This window comes from Canis aureus, chromosome 28, assembly GCF_053574225.1.
Source record: "Canis aureus isolate CA01 chromosome 28, VMU_Caureus_v.1.0, whole genome shotgun sequence".
In the NCBI taxonomy this organism is placed as follows: domain Eukaryota; kingdom Metazoa; phylum Chordata; class Mammalia; order Carnivora; family Canidae; genus Canis; species Canis aureus.
In genome coordinates, this window is record NC_135638.1 from 9,176,425 (window position 1) to 9,197,772 (window position 21,348).

At 39.6% G+C, this 21,348-nt stretch overlaps 2 protein-coding genes and 1 long non-coding RNA gene across 7 annotated transcripts in view; 2 read left to right on the plus strand and 1 right to left on the minus strand.

Moving 5' to 3' along the window:
* Positions 1 to 3,438, plus strand: part of LOC144300390 (uncharacterized) — a 35,099-nt gene extending 31,661 nt beyond the window's left edge. Inside the window, exon 4 of the long non-coding RNA XR_013366997.1 lies at positions 3,267 to 3,438. This is a non-coding gene — a long non-coding RNA (uncharacterized LOC144300390). The remainder of the gene's footprint in view (positions 1 to 3,266) is intronic.
* Positions 1 to 21,136, minus strand: part of CPNE3 (copine 3) — a 55,119-nt gene extending 33,983 nt beyond the window's left edge. For 2 of the 4 annotated variants that reach the window (XM_077876367.1, XM_077876364.1), the window contains exons 1-5: positions 21,025 to 21,136; positions 7,218 to 7,357; positions 6,757 to 6,936; positions 4,746 to 4,820; positions 3,323 to 3,394 (exon numbers count right to left, since the gene is read on the minus strand). In XM_077876367.1, coding sequence (XP_077732493.1) covers positions 3,323 to 3,394; positions 4,746 to 4,820; positions 6,757 to 6,936; positions 7,218 to 7,349 — 459 coding nt within the window. In that variant the 5' untranslated portion in view covers positions 7,350 to 7,357; positions 21,025 to 21,136. Of the gene's footprint in view, positions 1 to 3,322; positions 3,395 to 4,745; positions 4,821 to 6,756; positions 6,937 to 7,217; positions 7,358 to 16,759; positions 16,840 to 17,194; positions 17,353 to 21,024 lie in introns of those variants that run through there. The other 2 variants (XM_077876366.1, XM_077876365.1) reach the window with 2 other exon arrangements.
* The window catches only part of RMDN1 (regulator of microtubule dynamics 1), a 61,710-nt gene continuing 57,888 nt past the window's right edge, over positions 17,527 to 21,348 (plus strand). The window contains exon 1 of one of the 2 annotated variants that reach the window (XM_077876375.1): positions 17,527 to 17,622. The gene's annotated coding sequence lies outside the window, so the exon portion shown is untranslated. Of the gene's footprint in view, positions 17,638 to 21,348 lie in introns of both variants that reach the window. The other variant, XM_077876373.1, reaches the window with a different exon arrangement.

A 21,348-nucleotide genomic window follows, 5' to 3' on the forward strand; every position in this document is an offset into this window, starting at 1 on the left:
CTTGTGCTCACTTTCTCTCTCTCTCTCTCTCTCTCTCTCTCTCTCTTTCTCTCTCTCTCTCCCTGTCAAATAAATAAATAAATAAAGTCTTAAAAAAAAAGAATAAAAAGTTCCTGATTCAGACCCCCAGAGCATATTAAGTGAAAGAAGCAAGGTGGAAAAAAGTATATATATGCATATATAGAGAATATACATACGTGTGTGTGTGTGTGTGTGCATGAAAGTATATGTCTGGAGGCACACAGGAGGCTTAGTCAGTTAAGCAACAGACTCTTGCTTTCGGCTCAGCTCAGATGTCAGGGTTGTGAGATGGAGACCCAAGTCGGGCTCCCATTGAGTGAAGCCTGCCTAACATTCTCTCTCTGCCTGTCCCTCACCCCTGCACACTCCCCGCCCCACTAGTGCATGCACAGGGACACACAGGCACTCTCTCTCCCTCTCTCTTGCTCACTAAAAAAAAGTATATGTATGTAGTATGCTACAGCTACCCAAGGGCTGATGGTGGGGAATATAAATACAAATACATATACACATACATATCTATCTATTAGATATATCAATATACACATACATATGTGTATAGATACACAGACATACAAATACACATACAAATATATACAGACATAAAAATTATTATTATTATTATTATTCCTTTTTTTAAGGAAATTGAAAAATTAAACCAGGGATGCCTGGATGGCTCAGTGGTTGAGCATCTGCCTTCAGCTCAGGGCATGATCCCGGTCTGGGGATCAAGTCCCGCATCGGGCTCCCTGTGAGGAGCCTGCTTCTCCCTCTGTCTATGTCTCTGCCTCTCTCTCTGTGTCTCTCATGAATAAATAAATAAAATCTTTAAAAAAAAAGAAAAATTAAACCATAAAATATAAATTTTAAAGCATTATTACCTACAGGGGAAAAGGAAGAAAAAACAGAGTGTACAGAGAAAGAAGCTAAATATCTTGAACATATCTTGTTTTATAAATTTGGCTTTGGAACCACATAAATCTTCTACATAATTATAAAACAAAGTTAAATTTTCTAAAATTGCAAACAATCCCTAAATATCAAAAGCAAAATTCAAATGTGTCATTGTGACAGAATAATTACTAAAAGATTTCTTTAAAACACAAGAATTTGAACACACAACCCAAGTAGAACATATAACCCTAAAGACAAAAAATTTCAAAGAACGGTGCCTAGCTGGCTTAATCAGTAGAGCATGTGACTCTTGATCTCAGAGAAGTGAGTTAGAGCTCCACACTGGATGTAGAGATTGCATAAATGAATAAATAAAACTAAAAAAGAAAAAGAATATCAAAGAAAGCTCAATCTGTTTTCAGTAAAATTATTGTTAATTATAATATGGATATTTTTATTGTGAAACTCTGTAAATTGTAAAAGACAAAACAGATAAGTAAATATGTCAACATCCTTAGGAACAGAGATTTTCAGCCTAAGAGAAGGGAGGTAAGGCCCTGTAATTCTATATTTGAACTGGAAATAGTTGTACAAATTTATGATTTAGTTCTTCTTTAAAAAAAAAAAAGTCTTTCCTCTAATTGTCTACTAAAAAGCCTTAGAAATAGTAAATGGCAATAATCAACAATAAGCACCCCTAGCACCAGACTGATCTCTACATAACAATTTCCACTAAAATATAATCAGTCTCCTTTTAATCTGCCAGTCTGGAGCAGAAATTAGATAAAGTAAGCCTGAAACATCTTGTCATGCCACAGAACAAGGAAGCTATCCAAAGGCTCCTGGAGACGTGCCAATTGTTTTCAGGAACAAACTTAACGAGGTTCCCATAGGCTAAAGTTAAGATAATTTAAGCATCAATAAGAGTTCACTGATAAAGAGCTCATAGCAACACTAAAAATAAAAAACAACAAACAAACAAAAAAAAACCCACATTGTCACATTTAGAGGATGATAGGCAACCAACTTATTCTGTGAAATGGTGTATATGAAGGAAAATAATCATTTTAATTTGCTTCCTGTACAATCATATCTTAGAATAATAAATACCTAACATGGGTAAGAATACTTTAATCTACAGAAGTATCCTCATTAATAAATGAAGAAGCAATGATACCATGAGAATCTCATGATTTAACAGACTCTTTAACACATTTGAAAAATAAAATAAAATAACACATTTAGATAGTATAATTATCATCAGTGTTCACTAACATCCCAAAAAGAACTCAACAATGTGAGCCTCCTGATGTAAACACATGACACCACCTATTGAATTGTTGCCTTACCTACAATTCAAAATACCATCACATCATTTCTCTAAATTCAGTTACCAGCTTACAGAAATTAGGAAATAAAGGTAGAGAGAGGAATATGAATACTTGTGGTATCATTTAACAATCAGCTATATGCAATGTTACAACTTCTATGGGACAACGGAGTCCATTTCTTTATTGAATAAGTTCCATGATGGACGAAAGGATGGATGGGATGAAAGGAGGAAATGTGAGGGAATAAAGGAGAGAGGGAGGGAGGAAGGAAGTAAAAGAAAGGAGCGAACTTATGGTTTAAAGAAGACTTGAAACATATTAACCATTTATACTGTTTAAAGAACCTTTGGAGATACACCAAAATATTTACAAAATAAATGATATGATGTCTGGGAGGAGCGAAGGTAGATAGAGGTGAAGATGAAACAAAATTGGCCATGATTTATAAGTGTTGAAGATGGATGATGGGGACATGCAGGGTTTTTTAAAGACTATTCTATTTTTGCATGTTTAAATTTTTCAAAAAAAAAAAAAAAAAAGTCCCTGGCCACTAATCTGTTTGCAAATTGAATTGTAAGGTAAATGTAAATGACAAAAAAAAAAAAAAAAAAATTGGTTTATGTGATTAAATAAAAAATCAAGGAATTATTCTAATTCATGCTATATGCTAAATTGTTGTGTTATTATTGTGTTGTGTTGTGAATTCTTTCCTCATTTAAAAAAAATATTGACTTTTGGAAGCAAAGAGGAAAACCCAATAGAGCATGGAATTTCTATTTCTTTCCTTAAGGTAATCCAACAACACTCTCTCAAATGCCTTTTACAATAACAATACTTTTAATAACTCCTCTTTTAAGCTAGACAATCCCTTTGATAACATCTAGAGGAAAGAGGTAAAAGAAGATGGCTTCTGCTTAAACGTACATAGAAAAGTAGAATTTGGAAGGAACTAAATACTCTAAGTGATGCTTAGATGATGGAGTTCATAATACTAATCGCATTATTATTTGTTTCAAAAAGGAATCAAGGTGAGGCAAAACATGACATCCTTGTGGAAATGTGTATCAACTACTCACCTTATTGTCGAGTTTTCTTGCCTCCATTTCAAACAAGACCACTCTGTTATCCTTTATTTCCTCAGCTGAAATCTAAGAGTAGATAAGGTAAGTAAAAGACCATATGTTTTAGGAACTCTGATAAACTCAGAAGTACTGATTTATTCTGTTATCTGATAATAGATACAGTCTGTAATAATATAAATAGATTTTTAAATCTTTGATAGAAAAATAGTACCATCCAGAAAGACTGATCATTATTTCTTTTAATTATATAAAATAAATATTTTCTCAAAATATGCCAAATCTGTATTATACAACTTACTTTTCAAATGTTGTTGCCCCAAATGGATCTTCACCATTCCATTGAAAAATCAAAGCCCTGAAAGACTGCATGACCCTACCTAAAGCTCTCCTAAAGTAAATCATACCTAGAGAACACTTTAAATTGAAATAACAGATCGACATTTTTCATCCAATGTAACTGAAAATCTTATTCTACTTAAAAACAAATTCCAGGCTATCATTACCTTAAGGGCAATAAAACGAACTACTGTAATGTTCTGTCTCACAGAAGTCAACACCCCAAAGACACTTAACATTCTTATGCCTCCGGAGATTTAAACTAGGGCAAAATAGTTGCTTAGGGAAATGCCCTGAGAGTGATGATAATCCTCAAACATGACTCTCTCAGGGAGCCAGCCTTCCATTCTCAGAGCTAAAGATACTTATTTAAAGTATGGCATTATATAATTTGAAATCTAAAACAGTATAAAGCACATATTCATTTGCCTAGGACCAGTAATTAGCAATTGAAAAATCTGAACAGAAGATGGGCAGGAGAGTGCAAGCACAAAAAACGATAGTTAAGAGTTGAGAGGTTCAGGGGTGCCTGGCTGGCTCAGTTGCAAGAACATGTGACTCTTGATCTGGGGGTCATGAGTTCTAGCCCCACATTTAAGCTATTATTTAAATAACTAAATTAAAACATAAAAAAAGAAAGAGTTGAGAGGTTTAGCGGGCATAGCATAATATAAGATCCATTTGGAATGAAATCCATTATGCAGTTTCTTTGCTATTGGGGGAACTGTGTTTGTTTTGGAGAGGCTCAAATTAATCCATTCAGATGATTAAGCCATTTCTCTCTAACTTGGGAGTTTACAGTTCCGTGTGGAGAGAGAGGCAAGCATCACCAAGGTGCACCTGATTCCACAGGCAATTTAAAAGACTCAAAGAAGGAATTCTCACATCGCATTTTTCTCCTTCTTTTTGACCCAACACGTTTCTCATTTGTGATCATTATAGGTCAAGTACAGATGAAGGGCAACATTTGGGATCAAATGATAAAGCATAGCTATAGAATATTTGTCTGCTTTGCATAGTTTCAGCATGTCCTATTATGCTAAAATCTTTTCAGGCAAAAGACAAGTATCTTATTGTTTACCGTGATGCTCCCTTTCCCCGCAGGTCTGCCATTTTTAAGCACCAGTGGTCGAGTTAGCTTCTTACTGGAAACAATCTGTTAAAATTGAAAAGTGATAAAAAGAGCTATTTCACTTCACCATGTGAATTTTTAAGCTGAATAATTTCAAAAACAGTTGAGAATAAAGTTGATTTAAAGTCATTAGAAATGGAAACAATAAATCCATGCCTTAAGGATTTAGAGATTATAAAACACATCTACATATTTAAAACCCACTGGAGGGACGCCTGGGTGGCTCAGTGGTTGAATGACTGACTGCCTTTGGCTCAGGAGCTGATCCGGGGGTCCCCGCATCGCATCGGCATCAAGTCCCGCATCGGGCTCCCCAAGGAACCTGCTTCTTCCTCTGCCTATGTCTCTGCCTCTCTCTCTCTGTCTCTCATGAATAATCTTTTAAAAAATAAATTAAATAAATAAATAAATAAAACCCACTGGAAAAGATTTCCAGGGAGCCAGCCCTGGCAGATATTATCTCCCCAACCTCTAGTTTCTTTATCAACTACTTCAAAGGTCAACTTCTTCCCTGTAATGGACAAAGAGGGACAAGTTCTCTTCATATATACCAATCACTGAGCTAAAAACCCTGTAGGGAAGAGGTGGGCCTGAGAACACTCAATAAATGGGATTCAATTGTTCAACTGACACAGAACTTGAATATATAACCCCCACAAAATATCATTTTATTTTTTTAAAAGATATATGCATCAAAGTTTTAGAAAACTGATCAGCTTCAGCTTCATATTGTCCTTGAGACATAGGAAATACCCCAAACAATTCACTGAAAAGTAAACAAATCTCAGCAATAAGTGTCACCCACTGAAAAAACAAGGACTCCTCTCTCCTGGGGCCTTCCCAGCTCTATCACAAATGGTCATGACCTCTCTTGATTTTTTTTTTAAGATTTTGTTTATGTATTTATTTGAGAGAGAGAGCACATATGAGCAGGGGGGTAGGAGGGGTGGGGGGGGGAAAGGAGCGGAGGGAGAGGGACAAGCAGACTCCCGACTGAGCAGGACCTCAAGGACCCTGAAACCACAACCTAAGCTGCAATTAGGAGTCTGAGCCACCCAGGTGCTCTATGATTTCTCTTTTGAAGTCAGACTCTGAGAAATGAGCAAAATGGTAAACCTACAGATGCAACTCTCCCCTGATCAAATCTGCCATATAGGAAAAACAGATAATTAAGCAACTATGCATGGACCTTGGATGCGAAGGTAGAAACAGTAAAGACTACCATGGTGAGCACAGGGTGGTTCTCCAAACTACTCAAGGGGGTCAGAGGAGGCTTACTGGGGAGGAAGGCTTACACTGAGGTATCTAAGGTTGAGGAAGAGCAAGCCAGGTAAAGGGACAGTGCTGGGCCATCAGGGATCTAGAGGGACCAGTCACGTTAGTTAGAACATCAGAGAAGCTATTGTTACTTTGAAAGCATTTATTACTTAAACATAAGAACAAAATTGTAGGGGTGCTTGGGTGGTTCAGTCAGGTAAGCCTCTGACTCTTGATTTTGACTCAGGTCATGACCTCAGCGTCCTGAGACTGAGCCTGGCATCAGTCTGCTTGACCTTCTCCCTTCCCTCTGTCTCTCTGTCACTCTCTGTGCTCTCTCTCTCAAATAAATAGTAAATAAAATCTTTAAAAAAAAATTTTTTTAAAGAACAAAATTGTACTAAAAGCTGTAAATAGTACACAAAGCAGCTAGAATAATAGTATTACTTATTGAAATGTCAAATGAAACACTCCTAACTCAAAAGAATTAATGAGCTTTGCCAAAAATACATGGTCCTTGCCCTTGTGAAAAATAAGATAAATTATATAATGTTCAAACCAAACATACTAATACATGATTCAGGTCTTTAAAGTGATTACATACTTTTCAACTCTAAAAATTAATGAGCACTTATAAAAAAAATCACCCAATTCTCTAGTTAAAATTTAGATACAATATACTGCAGTAGCTAGTTATACTCACTTGTCCAAGGGTACATTCAAATTCTCCTAAGAAGTCATCATCACTCAGCGCTACGGTTTTGTTGTCAATGTCATAAATCCCAAATTTCAATTTCTGAACCACTTCGAAGTAGTAGTCAATAATAAATGTCTTGGAAAATGTGGGATTCAAGCAATTCTTAATCCTTTCTGTGCGATCAACCTATACTCACCCCCAAAACAAAAAAATTTCTTCAGGTCAAAGTGCATTTATATTTTAGCATCTTTATATACTACAGGAAACTATATATAAGCATAACAGATAGCTAAAGAAAGTTGCTATATGTAAATGAAAAATTCCATAGTCAAGGAAGACAAACATGCCCCCAAAAACCTGCATTAACAGATGAAATGTTTTTATTATTTTTTAACAGTTTTAACAAGTGCTTCACATTATCAAAAGAGCAATTCAGACTGCTTTTCACCTACAGTATTTAACATTACCTCATACCACTGTTGACCACTCGTATTCAAAAATAACACACATAAAGGGTCCGACTTTGACCCTACATCCATATCCAAAAGATTGTCACAGGAAACATTCAGCTCCACCTTCGTAACGCATTGGGCAGCCATCTCTGGAGCTGTGAGAAAGCCAAGGAAATGAGAAAGCTCATGAAATGGTGCCTTTAAGAAGTACATACGGTCCCACTGAAATAGCTGAATTCTTAGGACAGACTGTCAAAATAGGATCATGGAGTAAACTTGCTAGAATAAGACCGTTAGGATGTGCCTCCTGGCAATTCAGGTGGCTATTACCCTATCCTAGTATTTAGTCAGATTCTCTTGCTGGGATGAAACTCATTTACTGTATAACAATAAAATGCAGCTTTCAAAATGGCCAATAGAACATATTATTCTTTTTTTCACTTCACTATAAGTTTTACCATTCAGAAAAAGTTCAAGTATATTCTTGATCTTTCACATAAAGGTAAATACTGTATTCAGCTGAATAACAAAATGAATTAAACTTCAACCTTTATTTTATTTTTATCTGTTTATTTAACAAGATACTGCGTGAGATATTTTATTTTCAAAGAATTTCGGGGGCACCTGGCTGGCTTAGTTGGTGGAGCATGAGACTCTTGATCTCAGGTTGTGGGTTCAAGCCCTGCATTGGGTATAGAGATTACTTAAAAATAAAATCTTAAAAAAAAAGTTCATCTAAGATTCAAACCTGGGGAATAAAAGACCCGAAGGACTCCCTAATTCGCCCCACACACCATCTCCCTACATTTTACAGCCATGGTTCTCAATCTTGGCTGCTTATTGGAATCAACCGCAGAGTTTTCAAAGCCACTGATGCCAGAGTCCCACACAAAGAGATTTAACTGGTTTAGGGTGCAACCTGGGCATCAGTTCCTTGGATGACTCTAATTTGTAGACAACGTTGGCAAACCCAGTCTCCCAGAGAGCATCTAATGAATAGGCATGACTCATGCTTCCTGAAGACTTGCTAAGAAATACCACAGCTGGCCTAACTTTCACACATCCCCCCTCACTCCAATCTCCAATCAATATATGAAAATGACCAGGGACAAAGTAGAGTACTTGGGAGCTGGCCTTGAGAGTCAATAAATTGAGGGTGAGGGAAAGAAAGGAATTGCACATGTAACCAAAAAGAGGACACAGGCATTGCATTTCTCAGCTGAAAGTCCACTTAGCCTGCTGTCTAACAGTCCAGTGGAAGTTGATGGTGGTAGGACAGGTTCTCAAGGTAGGAAGATAACTCCTCCCTTGAGCAGTCAGGGTGGCTTATCACCACCTTCAGCCCAGGGCGTGATCCTGGAGACCCAGGATCGAGTCCCACATCAGGCTCCCTGCATGGAGTCTGCTTCTTCCTCTGCCTGTGTCTCTGCCTCTCTGTCTCTGTCTCTCATAAATAAATAAAATCTTTTAAAAAGAAGAAGAAGGAGGAGGAGGAGGAGGAGGAGGAGGAGGAGGAGGTAACCCCTCCCCTAGAGCTGCTGGTAACATCCTTAGAATATGGAGTATTTAATGCCCTTGCCCTCCACTTTGAGATGAGCTGAAATTCTGGGACAACAGGAACAAATCCACTCATGATCCTGTTATGTTTAAATAGGATATCTGTGCTGTACAAAATGACTAATCAGGTCTGAAATGACAAGGATTACTATGAGAAGAGCCCTTTGGCAATGTCAATAACAACTCATGTCTCAGGGAAATTCTTTAATTACTCTAATGGACTCTCTAAAAATCATAGCAATACTCAAGTGTGGCAAAAATCAATACCAGCATTTAATATTCCTAAGTTAAAGGAGAATGAGAAAAATAAGGTAGGTTTCATACACTTAGTAGCTAGAGATTCCTTTTAAAACCAATGTTATGTGTGTGTATCTCCACTTGGGAAGAGAATTATTCTTTAATAAGAAACAAAATTCACAAATTCCCAATTTGTCTACTAAATATCCTACTCAGGTATTTTGCAAAACTAAAACTACTATAAATTCAGATTTCTTTGTTTTGCCACTTTACATTGTCCAAATTATTAAGTGCCAAAATACACAATGCTGACAATATGTGCCAAAGTTATAAAGATCAAGGAGAAATCACTGAAGCAGACAGAGGAGAATTAGCAGTACTAAGAGTGTGTGGGTGAGACTGACATTCCCTGGGCTTTGAAGGATTCCATTAGGTGAAGACAGAGCACAGCACAGAGGTAGAAAAACCAAGACATGAGAAGGCATAGAGAGGACACCTCATCATGCGTCTCAGAAGTGAGGATCCACACATTGGGGGAAACCAAGCTGGACAGGAAGAGAGACAAGTTTGGTGTCCTAAGAGCCAGGCTGAAGAGCTCAGGGGAGTGGCTTAGAAGGTGCTAGGGAAAGTTCTCAAACTGGGAATAGGATGAAATAGCTTCTTTTTAAATGTCACTTGTGTCAGGACACCTGGATGGCTTGGTCAGTTAAGCGTCAGACTCTTGATGTCAGCTCAGGTCTTTGCCCCTTCCTCTTCATCGCCTCATTTGACAAGCTCTGGAATCAGACAGCTGAGTTCTCCTCTGGGCCCCACCACTGACCTAATGATGTGTGACCTCAGGAGAGAGTCTTAACTTCCCTATAACACCTCGGTTTCCTCATCTGCACAATGAAATTCACCAGAAAGCCCTCAAAGTGCCAAGGATGGGAAGAATTCAACAGAAAATATATATCTATGTGTGAAGTCAGTCTCAAAGCAAAGAGGCACAATACATCAGAGGAGCATTATTTTTTTCCCCTAACAATGCTCATACAAGAGCTACAAAAACAACATGCCAGACACACCTCATTATTTAGTAAATTGTTGACAGTTACATTACTACATCACTGTTAAGACACAAATTTCCTCCATTAACAGCATTCCCCCATGAAAATGACTCTGAATGCAACCTCATTTTTTTCTAGAAACTCATTATGGCTGAATGACAAATTGAAGAAATTACATAAACAATCAGGTCTGGAACCTTGTTAATAGCAACATTCATGAACATGCTCTTTTCATTTCCTCTCATTGTCATCATCCATCACATGATATACAATTTAAAAAGAGCTTTAGAGTATTCTTTTATGATGGAAGAAACTAAAGCAAATGTTTTGTACCCTTTCAGTATGGAAAACAGGAGATTTGGCTGGGATAAGTGGGCAGAAGAATGTGTGTGCACAACTAAAGAATGATTCTATGTATTTTACTACTCAAAAAGCAGGATGAGAGAGAAGACAGAAAGAGCCTCTAGGAATGGATAGTACCTTATTACTACAAAGATTATTTATTGGAGAATTTCTATAATACAAATAACCCCTGGAAATACTAAACCTATCAACCATTCTCCCTAGTCTCCATAGTCACCCTAATTTTCCTGAATCAACATTATATAACACAGACAGTTCAGAAGAATTAAAAATTAAGACCCAATCACTGAAGTTGGGCTAAATGTATGAAATCTAAGGCATATATATAGTCACTCCTATGCCAGAGCTGAAAATTCTTGTCTCGTGTGCTTTCTCTTTTCCCATCTTCCCTTAAAAGTATTCCTTACATCTACTCAGTAAAGCAGATTTTGCCTAGAATCTGCAAATCTCTCTCAACTATGGAGGTGTAGAACCTTCTCTATTCCCATGGTCACAACTACTTCAGATCTTCTGTAGCTCTACCTGCCTACTTAATGGTCTCCAGACAGGCACTCTCACTGCCATCCTCTCTACTCATATCATGATTTTATCACTTCTGATTAAAAAAAAGGGGGGGGGGGGGAACCTGGGTGGCTCAGTCGATTAAGCATCTGCCTTCCACTCAGGTCATAATCCCAGAGTCCTGGGATGGAGCCCAGCATTGGGCTCCCTGCTCAGTGGGGAATCTGCTTCTCCCTCTGCCCCTCCCCACTTGTGCTCACTCGCATGTGCTCTCTCTCTCAAATAAATAAAATATTTAAAAAAATAAAATAAACAGGGCAGCCTGGGTGGCTCAGCTGTTTAGCTCTGCCTTTAGCCCAAGGCCTGATCCTGGAGACTTGGGATGAGTCCCACATCGGGCTCCCTGCGTGGGGCCTGCTTCTCCCTCTGCCTGTGTCTCTGCTGCTCTGTGTGTGTGTGTGTGTGTGTGTGTGTGTGTGTCATGAATAAATAAATAAAATCTTTAAAAATAAAAATAAAATAAAATAAATTTTAAAAAATCATTACTGGCTACCCAGGGTCTACCCTAGTCCAATGAGCTATACCTGGAATTCATGGCTCTGTCTACATCTGCCCCCAGCCTGCCCATCTAAGTTCCTCAAGATCCACTTTAAATGACCCTTTCTCCATAAAGCTGTTGCTGATACTCCCCTGGTGCAGTTATGGTACTGACAATATTTTCTTTAGACTATCGTTACTTGTGTGCATGGCTCATCACCCTTTCTATCTACTGTGAGCTGACAGGGACCTGTGCTTTACTGCTTCCTCTTCACCCTGAAGCACAACATCTGGCACAGGTTTTTCATGGCAGGAACAGCAGTAACTCTGGAGTCAGTATGCTTGGTTCAAATTACCTTCTCATCATATATTTGGGTGTGTTAGCTTTACCAAATTATCAGTCTGAACCTCAATTTCCTCATCTATAAAATAGGGATAAAAAATTATCTGACAATTGTAGATTTGTAGGGCACTCAGCATTTTTAGATAGCCTACAAATTGTAGCAATTGTTAATTTATTAACTACTCAAATATTTTAATTGATAGTGCCAGCATCAGTGGCTTATTATTCAACAGTAAGACAAAAGCACCTTTCTCATCCTTGTTTATAAAGAACTTCTCAGAAAAATAATAAAAGAATGTCTGGAATTTACAAAAATTAATCTGCCAAGCAGGCTGCCTTTACTATAGATAAGTGCTAATTTTCCTAAATCCCCTCAGAAGAGTTTGTTTACCTGAGGTACTGCATAGTTGTTGCATGAGGAAAGGGGGGCCAGAGCCAGTGACAGTGACTCATTATTTGTCATAGAACAATTGGGAGGGAGAAGTCAGTGCCCAGCCACCAAAGTCTTTAGTAAACTTCACTCTTTAGCTACTAAATGAAGAGGTTGGCAACATTACAAAGTTCTCAAAGGTTCCTTGTGGTTCGTATACCATGATTCACTAACCACTGCTATCTGTAGTGCATCCTGCATGGCTTCCACTGAATTCGAGCAGGGTAACCTTGGGGCATCTGGAATGGTGCCCAGCAACATCAGCAGTACACACCCTATGCAGTGTTTCAAACTCTGTGGCTCAGAACAGCAAAGGTGTCCTGCTCGACCTCCCTCCAAAAAAATGGGGGAAGGGTAGTAACAGGGCAGTAAATTTAAAAGCCTCCACTACTTGGAGGTCCCAGGTCAAATCAACAAGTGTTTACATTAAGAGGTTATAGATGGCACCCATTATCATGCTAAGGACAGTGGGGACATGATACAGCAATAGAAGACCTTGGAACTCATTATAACCACATCGGGGCGATCCATTCATTTAACAGTTATTTAATGAGAATCTTCTATTTTTTTTTTTTAAATCTTCTATGTGTTCTAAACGGGGTAGGGGAAGAAAGCAAAGCAAAAGCAAAATACCTAGGTATCTAAGTATACACAGAAATAACACACAACAATATAAAACTGTGTGGTGCAGGAGGAAAGAATCAAAGTGCCCTCAGAGCTGGAGAAGAAATCTAGAGATTTCTTTTTCTTTTTCTTTTTTTGTTTTTTTTAATATTTTATTGATTTATGTGACACAGAGAGAGCACAAGCAGGTGGAGCAGCAGGTAAAGGGAGAGGGAGAAGCAGGCTCCCCATTGAGGAGAGAGAGCCTGACGTGGGGCTGAATACCAGGACTCTGGGATCATGACCTGAGCCAAAGGCAAAAGCTTAACCAACTGAGCCACCCAGGCGCCCCAAGATTCCTGTTTTTACAGAGGATTAAAACTATACTCCATTATAAAGGAATTTTTTTTTAAGAATTTATTTCTTCATTCATGAGAGACAGAGAGAGAGAGAGAGGCAAAGACACAGGCGGAGGGAGAAGCAGGCTCCACGCAGGGAGCCCGATGTGGGACTCGATCCCAGGTCTCCAGGATCACACCCTGAGCCTAAGGCAGGCGCCAAACTGCTGAGCCACCCAGGGATCCCCATTATAAAGGAATTTATATTCATGTTGTCACTTGCTACTGAATTTTTTTACTTAAACTTAAAGCTAGAGAGTGGGAGAAGGGAAAATGGAAAGAAAGAGTTAATAAATATACAAGGCTAGATAATTTCTGGTTTTTGCTTTCTACAATATTCTCAAAATGCTTCCAAACAATATATTATCTTCTGAACTTTACCAAAAAACCCTAGTAAACTGGGCAGGACAAGCATTATACGATATGGCTTGAGGTCAATACACCAGAGCTATGACTATAATATCTGGATTGCCCGAGACTATGTTAATAATATTCAGCACATTGTTAACTTTCAAAACAATACATAGTGTCTATTAGAAAAAATAACAATAATTTGCCCCAATGTTTAAATTACTTGCCCAAGATAAACAAGTTACTAAGTAGCAAGGCCAGGACAAGAACCCAGATTTGTTTCCTATCATGCCAAAATGCCCCGAGAGCATCAAAGCCTGTACTTAATCATTACTTAGTATAATAACAACATTCTCTAATTAATTTCCCTATAGCTTTTTAATTAGTATATCAAATGTAAATATTCAGCCTGATACAAATTAATGCATATGACCTCATAAAATTAGAAAATCAATATTGAGGCTACGACCATGATCATCTTTCTTTAAACAAAGGTAACCCAGAATAAACAGCAGTGGCCAAACAAGGACGCCTGCGTGGCTCACTCGTTGAGCATCTGCCTTCGGCTCAGGTCATGATCCTGGGGTCCTGGGATGGAGTCTCTGCATCAGGCTCCCTGCATGGAGCCTGCTTCTCCCTCTGCCTTCGTCTCTACCTCTCTCTGTGTCTCTCATGAATAAATAAATGAAATCTTTAAAAAAAAAAAAAAAAAAAAAAAGTAGCAGCCAAACAGTGGAAGAACTGGAATGGTTTGTATTTCTATCACAGCAGTCAGTTCCTCTTCAAGACAGCCCATTACACTGCGAATTACTTAAGGCTAAGAAAGCATTTTCTTCCTGCTGGAGTCTCCACATACACAGATCTACATGGGGGCTACAGGATCTCAGTGGTCTCTGGAGGTGGCAACATTAATTCTCAGGAATATACCACACTTAATACCCAATGAAAACTTAACGTTAAAGGAATGTGCAGTAAACCTGCCTTGTATTTATTAAGAAAATGATGCCCACATTTTTTTTCTTAATCCCTGCAATGGAATACTAGAAATGGGGATAGAGAATTAGAATTAGGCCAAGCATTAAAGCACACAAACAGAGAAAAGGGCACGTTTTCTTTTTAATGAGCAAAGGGACCAATAGGGTCACTGGACCAGGAGTGGGAAAAACAGTGTAAGTTCTGTGTCAGTCACACCACATGTGAGCAAGGGCTGTATGGCTCTAGGTATCAGGTTTTTCAATTGTTAACTCTAAGAGTTGAGCCAATCCCTTTTTTCCCCATTAATTTTGTTTTATTTGAGAGAAAGAACATGAGAGAGAGTGTGTGTGCATAAGCAGGGGGAGGAGTAGAGGGAGAAGCAGGCTCCCCAATGAGCAGGGAGCCCGATGTGGGACTCGATCCCAGGACCCTGAGATCTTGACCTGAGCCAAGGCAGATGCTTAACTAACTGAGCCACCCAGGCCCCCTGAGCCAATCCCTTTAAGTAACTTCTAAAGCCTCTTCTAGTTAACGTTCTGTGACTAATTTAATTACAGTGAGTACAGAACTTGTTTAGGAAGTAGTACTGAAAGAGTAGAAAAAAAATGTTTTAAAAAGTAATAGCAGAAAATTTATAAGAACCAAAAAGAGAAAATGGAAGGAAAAGAATAAAATTTTCCAAATTCAGCTTCCATCTCCCACTACTGAAGAGCTGTACCCGAAAAAATATATATATTTAGATACTTTCCCACCAGTTAGGTACTTTTCTATCATCATTAAATATTCTATCCTCAGATGACTTGAAAAATAATACATATCAACAAACAAAACACAGGGCCCAATCTATTCGGTACCCGCAGCATAATAAGGAAGCGAGTTTTACTATCATCCATGGAATCTCACATTATTTAACTCCCAGCTCATATCACAGAAAATTCCTATGATTATATATTGATCTGTTTTATGATTCATAGCAGGTTATAGGGTTTATTTCACATGTGTTTCAGACTAGACCGCTTTACTAATCCCTTGGCTGCTTTATACACATTTTGGAAATGTCGCTGATTATATCATCAAGCTTATCAAATGAACAGTTCACAGTAGGTGCACTGAGTGAGGTGTTAATAAAAGCTAGAAGCAGTTGTAACATCTCAATATTGCTCCGCTTTCGAAGCATGCATCTTGGCAAAATTAGCTACAAAGTAATTATCTACAAAGTGAATCATCTTTTACCAAAAATGGCGTTGATAAAAATCAGAACTATATCCTCTAGCAGGAATTTCCAGGATGCTCAGTTGAAAAATGTTAAATGTGTAAGGACTCAGTAAAGCTTCTGGCAGTTTGGATATTATATAAAGGCATATCAACCTGCTGAGACTGATGTCCCTTGGTTTTTTTAAGAGCTCCCTGCATGGAGCCTGCTTCTCCCTCTGCCTGTGTCTCTGCCTCTCTCTCTCTCTGTGTCTCTCATGAATAAATAAATAAAAATAAAATCTTAAAAAAAAAAAAAAAGAACTCCTCACCTTCCTAGATGTTGGGGCAGCCATCAGAACGTCTCACCTGGCCCTACTATCCAACTATGCCCAAGTCTAAAAGCACGCTTTCTAAAACTCAGCTCCCTTCCTCTCTTCTTAGCTGGACACCTACAATATTGAATTGGGCAAGATGGGCATTTCACGTTTTGTCACTGTATGCTCCTTTCTAGCTCATGGTGAACACAGACACAAAAAATTCTTTCAGTTTAAAGCTGGAACAACTACAACTACTTCATTCTCAAGATTTAAGCTGGTACGCTAAGCAGGGGCACCTGGCTGGCTCAGTCAAGTAGAGCATGTAACTCTTGATCTTGGGGTTGTGAGTGCAAACTCCACGATGGATGTAGAGATTACTTAAAAATAAAATCTTAAAAAAAATTCGCATGTTGAGCAAGGATTGTTGAAATGTTTATACATTTCCTGGTTTCAAGAATATTCCGTTTATGGTTACTTGGCACATAAACTTCAACTGGTTTTAACTTTCTGGCAATCCTCTATTTCCCAACCACAAACAGTTTAATAATACTATTCATCCATTCAACATGTATTTATAGAGTATCTACTGTGTGTCAGGTCCTTTCCTGAGGTGTTAAGAGAACAATGAACAAAACAAATATCCAACCCTGAGGTTATACTATAGGGTAAAGACAATAAAAAAGATAAGAAAAGGAGGGGGGGCACCTGGTTGGATCAGTCGGTAGAGCGTTGGACTCTTGACCTCCGGGTCATGAGTTCAAGTCCCATGTTGGGCATTGAACCTACTTTAAAAAAAAAAAAAAAAAGGTAAGTAAAAAAAATAAAATAAAATAATAAGGTAAGTAATCAACCTAATGGATTATATAAGCCTGAAATGGTGAATGCCTAAGATGGGGAAGCCAGTCTCTTTTGAACAATATATATTATGTGATATTTGATGCACAGAAAAGAGTGTATGTAACATGTATGAGTTATAAAGTACAACAATCAATTAAACATCTGTAAAACTACCACTCATCTTAGAATCTTTGAATATCTATGTCAAGAGTCAGTCAAGTTTTTCAGTAAAGGAAAAAACAAGTAAATATGTTAGTTCTGTCTGGTCAAGAGGTCACATTCATGGTCTCTGTCACAACTTACTCAATCTGCCCTGGTAGAATGTAAGTGGTCACAGACTCGATGGGCATAGCAGTATTCTAATACAACTTAATTTACAAAAACAAGGAGTGGGCTGGATTTGGCCCATAGGCTGGAGTTTGCTGACCCTTGATCTCAGCCAAAGACTCTGAAGTGTTGGAAGCACAGAATCTTAGAACATTGGAATCATAGGCTATTTGACCCAAGGAATCCTACAGTGTTAGTTACAGACTATTTGAATTACAGGATTCTAGAATGTCACACTAGAACCTCAGAGTGTTAGAGGTACAGCGCCTCAGTTGTTAGATGTTAGAATTTTGCATATGGTCTGGACATTAGTCAAGGAGTTCCAGCCCTTAGATGACCAGTATGCTACTGATCATTTGAAATGTGGTACCTCTGAGATGATGTGAGCATGATTTCCAAAACTGGTATGAAAAAGAAATGTGAGATCTCTCAATAACTTTTTAGATTAACCACATATTGAAATGATAATATTTTAGTATATTTGCTTAAATAAAATATATCACTAAAAATGTTTTTAAAAGATAAGTTAGTTAAATATATAGTATGCTAGGTGTTAAAGTGCTAAAGAAAAAAATTAAGCATGAGAGGGGAGAATTGAAGGTGGGGTATAATTCTAGATATTTTATAAGCTTATCCTGACAACACAATCGGAAATTACTTGCTTTGATTTTCGCTTCTTTTTAAAAAATCCAGACCCCTAAACAGATGAAAATGTGACCAACAAGTTCCTCTTTACAGTTGCAGATACCTATTTTAACATGTATTACCACCTTAGAGGCATAGCAAACTAAAGCTCAGAAAATTGAAGTAGCCTGATGACAATGCATATTGCAATCATGCTGTGCTTTGGTAATTTTCACAGGAACCAGACATTGTACACTCAATTAGTAAGAGGACATTTCAAAATGATTTGCTGAAATGAATATGTAGTATCTCTTCTTTTTTTCATGGGAAAACTGTATTAATATGCTATCTATCTAACTTATGTTGGTAAATTTGACCATTACACTGATTTTAATGTTTGTTTGTTTTTTTAAATATGATTGCAATCGGGGCACCTGGGTGGCTCAGTTAGTTAAGTGTCTACCTTCCGCTCAGATCATGATCTCAGGGTCCTGGGATCAAGCCCCTTGTTGGGGGGGGGGGGGGCGGGGAGGTCCCTGCTCAGCAGGGAACACGCTTCTCCCTCTCCTCCCCACTTGTGCTCTCTCAATAAATAAATAAATAAATAAATAAATAAATAAATAAAATCTTTTTTAAAAATATGATTGCAAAAAAAAATGATTGCACACTGATAAGCTGTTATATACTAAAAGAATACAGCTTCTCCAAAAGAACCTCAATATTCTTCTACTAGCTTCTTCAAATTTAAGCCAGCAAATCAACTTAAATGTAGTTATTGTCATTTTACCAAATGTATATATAATGACTGGTTTTGATTATGTCAGAAACTTTAAAAGTGTAGTTAAATAAAATCTATGATACTTTTTAGGTGCTCATTTACACCTCTTCTCAGCCATCTTTCAACAGATCTTGAATCACATACTCACTACCTAATTATTTGTTGGACTTTAACCTGACTAGCAATCCTTATAATATAAATAAGAACACAAAGGAAAAACATTGGTGGGAAGGAAACTAACCTTGTAGGGTAAAGGTAATATTGGGTACACTAAAGGAATGTCCAAGTTTGGGCTCCTCCAACTTGCTGAGTACTCTCAGTAGATGGTGTCATTGATTTTTGCTAAAAGATCCATCTCAGAGAGTATGTTTTTGATGATCAGTGGTGGCTCATTACAGATCTTTGAAGGTCAAAATGTTATTTAGTCATATTTCAGATCCAACACTTTCTTAGTTTTGCTGACAGGCATACTTTCCAGGATAACAAATCACGGACAAAACCATTTTTTTTTTTAAAAAGGTGAAAAGAAAACTCTAAAAATAGTAGAAAAAAGCATAGCAATAGCAATAGAACTGAGAAAAAAAGGGGGGCAAGGAAAATTACGTCTAAAGCTATCCCAAGAATTGATAGGAGCTAGGATACAGTATGAACTGGGTATCTGAACAGATGCTGCAAAGGAAATATTCAGGACCACAGTGATAGCATTGAAAAGAGAATATAAAAAAATATTTAAATGTGTGTAATTATAAGGTGACTTAAATTTATGTGGAAATCAAGACCATTGTCTATAAAGTGTTTACAGTTATAAATGAAATTAGGACAGGTATTAAAATACAAAGAATCCTTTTGTTTCCTCTATCCTGAAAATTCTTCTCCCTCTCTATTCTTCAGGGGCTAGGTCTGAGAGAAGAAATCCTGAAAGAGAACTGTATACTTCATTCTGAGATTTGTGCCAGGCATCTTTTAGTCTGGGGAGTGCTGAAATTCAGCTCCCCCTCACATCCAAAGTGTCTCCTCATGGTCCAGGCCCAAAAACTTGTTTCCTTGAATATTTTCAGCCCAAGGAACTGCCTTTAAAAATATCTCAGAAAGGCAAAAAAAAGTGGCCCTGGGTACCACACATTCAACTACGGGTTTCACTATAATTGCCATCATATAGGTCATCTGTTCTCAATTCTCCTTTCTGATCCTTTCCTGCTTCTCTCTACCTGTGCTCTATGCCTACGCAAGTTTAGTTTGGCTCTGACTGGCAGCACTCAGAGCAGGAGTTTGCTGAAACCCAATAAATGACAACAGCAGGATGTACGTAGCTATACGCAGCTTACCACTAACTCTTGTGGCAGGCATTTTGTTGAGTGTTATTACAAATATGACCTTATTTAATCCACATAAAAACCCTATGACATAGGATGTATCTCTATTTCACAAATGCAGAAAACAGGCCTTAAAAGGTTAAGTAACCTGCCCAAGGTCACACAGCTAACAAATGTCAAAGCATAAATTGGAAACCGAGGTACCTGTCTTATCCCAAACAGTAGTGTTCTTTACTTTTGGCCATAAAGCCTCTGCCCTGAAATCATACAGAGACCTGGATTCCAACACGAATGCTAACCTAATTAGCACTCGTGTGATTTAGTAAGTCATTTAATCTGAGATCCAGGTGTGCAACAGAAGAACAATAACCACCCAAGTTTGCGGTTGTGAGCATTCAATGAGCTAACAAATATAAAATTTGCCTAGTGCAGTGTCTATGGGTCATGGTAACCCCCAAACTGCCTTATTGAACCCGGCATTCCCTCTATTTGACTCTGATTTGTTGCGGCAGCCACAGACAGGTAAGCAGAGTCGTGGATAACCATCCAAGCGCAACCTTGATGGTCGGTGCTCCGGGGCTCCCAAGGCTCCGGCCCTGCGCACCCGCGCACTGCGCCTCCTCCACGCCCCCGGCTGCAGGGAGCCGGACCGCAATGGGAGCTGTAGGATATCCCTCCCCACGCCCTTCTGCCCGCTACGAAACCGAGCGTTACCCCCCCCCCCCCAGCTCCTCCTGCAACCCTGGCGGCTCCGAAGCGGCCCCGCGCCTCCCCGCGCTCGGTGACCCAGTCCCTCCCCTCCGGGTGCTGCGGCTCTCGGGGCCCGTCTCCCTCCCCGGGGGTGGCTGGCCTCCCGGGGCGCCGCCTGCCCGGGTGCGCGGACGCCAGGCCCGAGCTCCCTCCCCCGGGCCGCGGACTTTGCAAGCGGGAGCTCGGGAGTCCCGGGCCCTCGGCCGACGCCGCGCCCGGAGCCCGGGGAGCGCGTCCACGCCAGGGCCGAGCGGGCCCAGCCGCCTCTCTCCCTCCCCCGGGGTCTGTGGGGCGCCGGGCCCCGCCACGCCGGCCCGGAGCAGAAGGACGCCCGCACTCACATCCGGCTCTCGGGGCGGCGGACCAGGGAGGGGGGAGACCAGCAGCCGGAGTCCACAGGGCGGCCGCGGCGCGGGGACTCAGGAACCCGGGGCCGAGCGGGCGGAGGGGCGGGGCGGGGCCGACGGGACGGGATGGGCGGGGCCGACGGGACGGGATGGGCGGGGCCGACGGGGCGAGGGGCGGGGCTGACTGGGCGAGGGGCGGGGCCGACGGGGCGAGGGGCGGGGCTACGGGGCGGGGCTGCGGTGTAGCCCCGCCCACCAGGGCCCTGGGCCTCCTGGGACCCGCCGATTCTGATCTGCAACTCGGCCCACTCACTGATG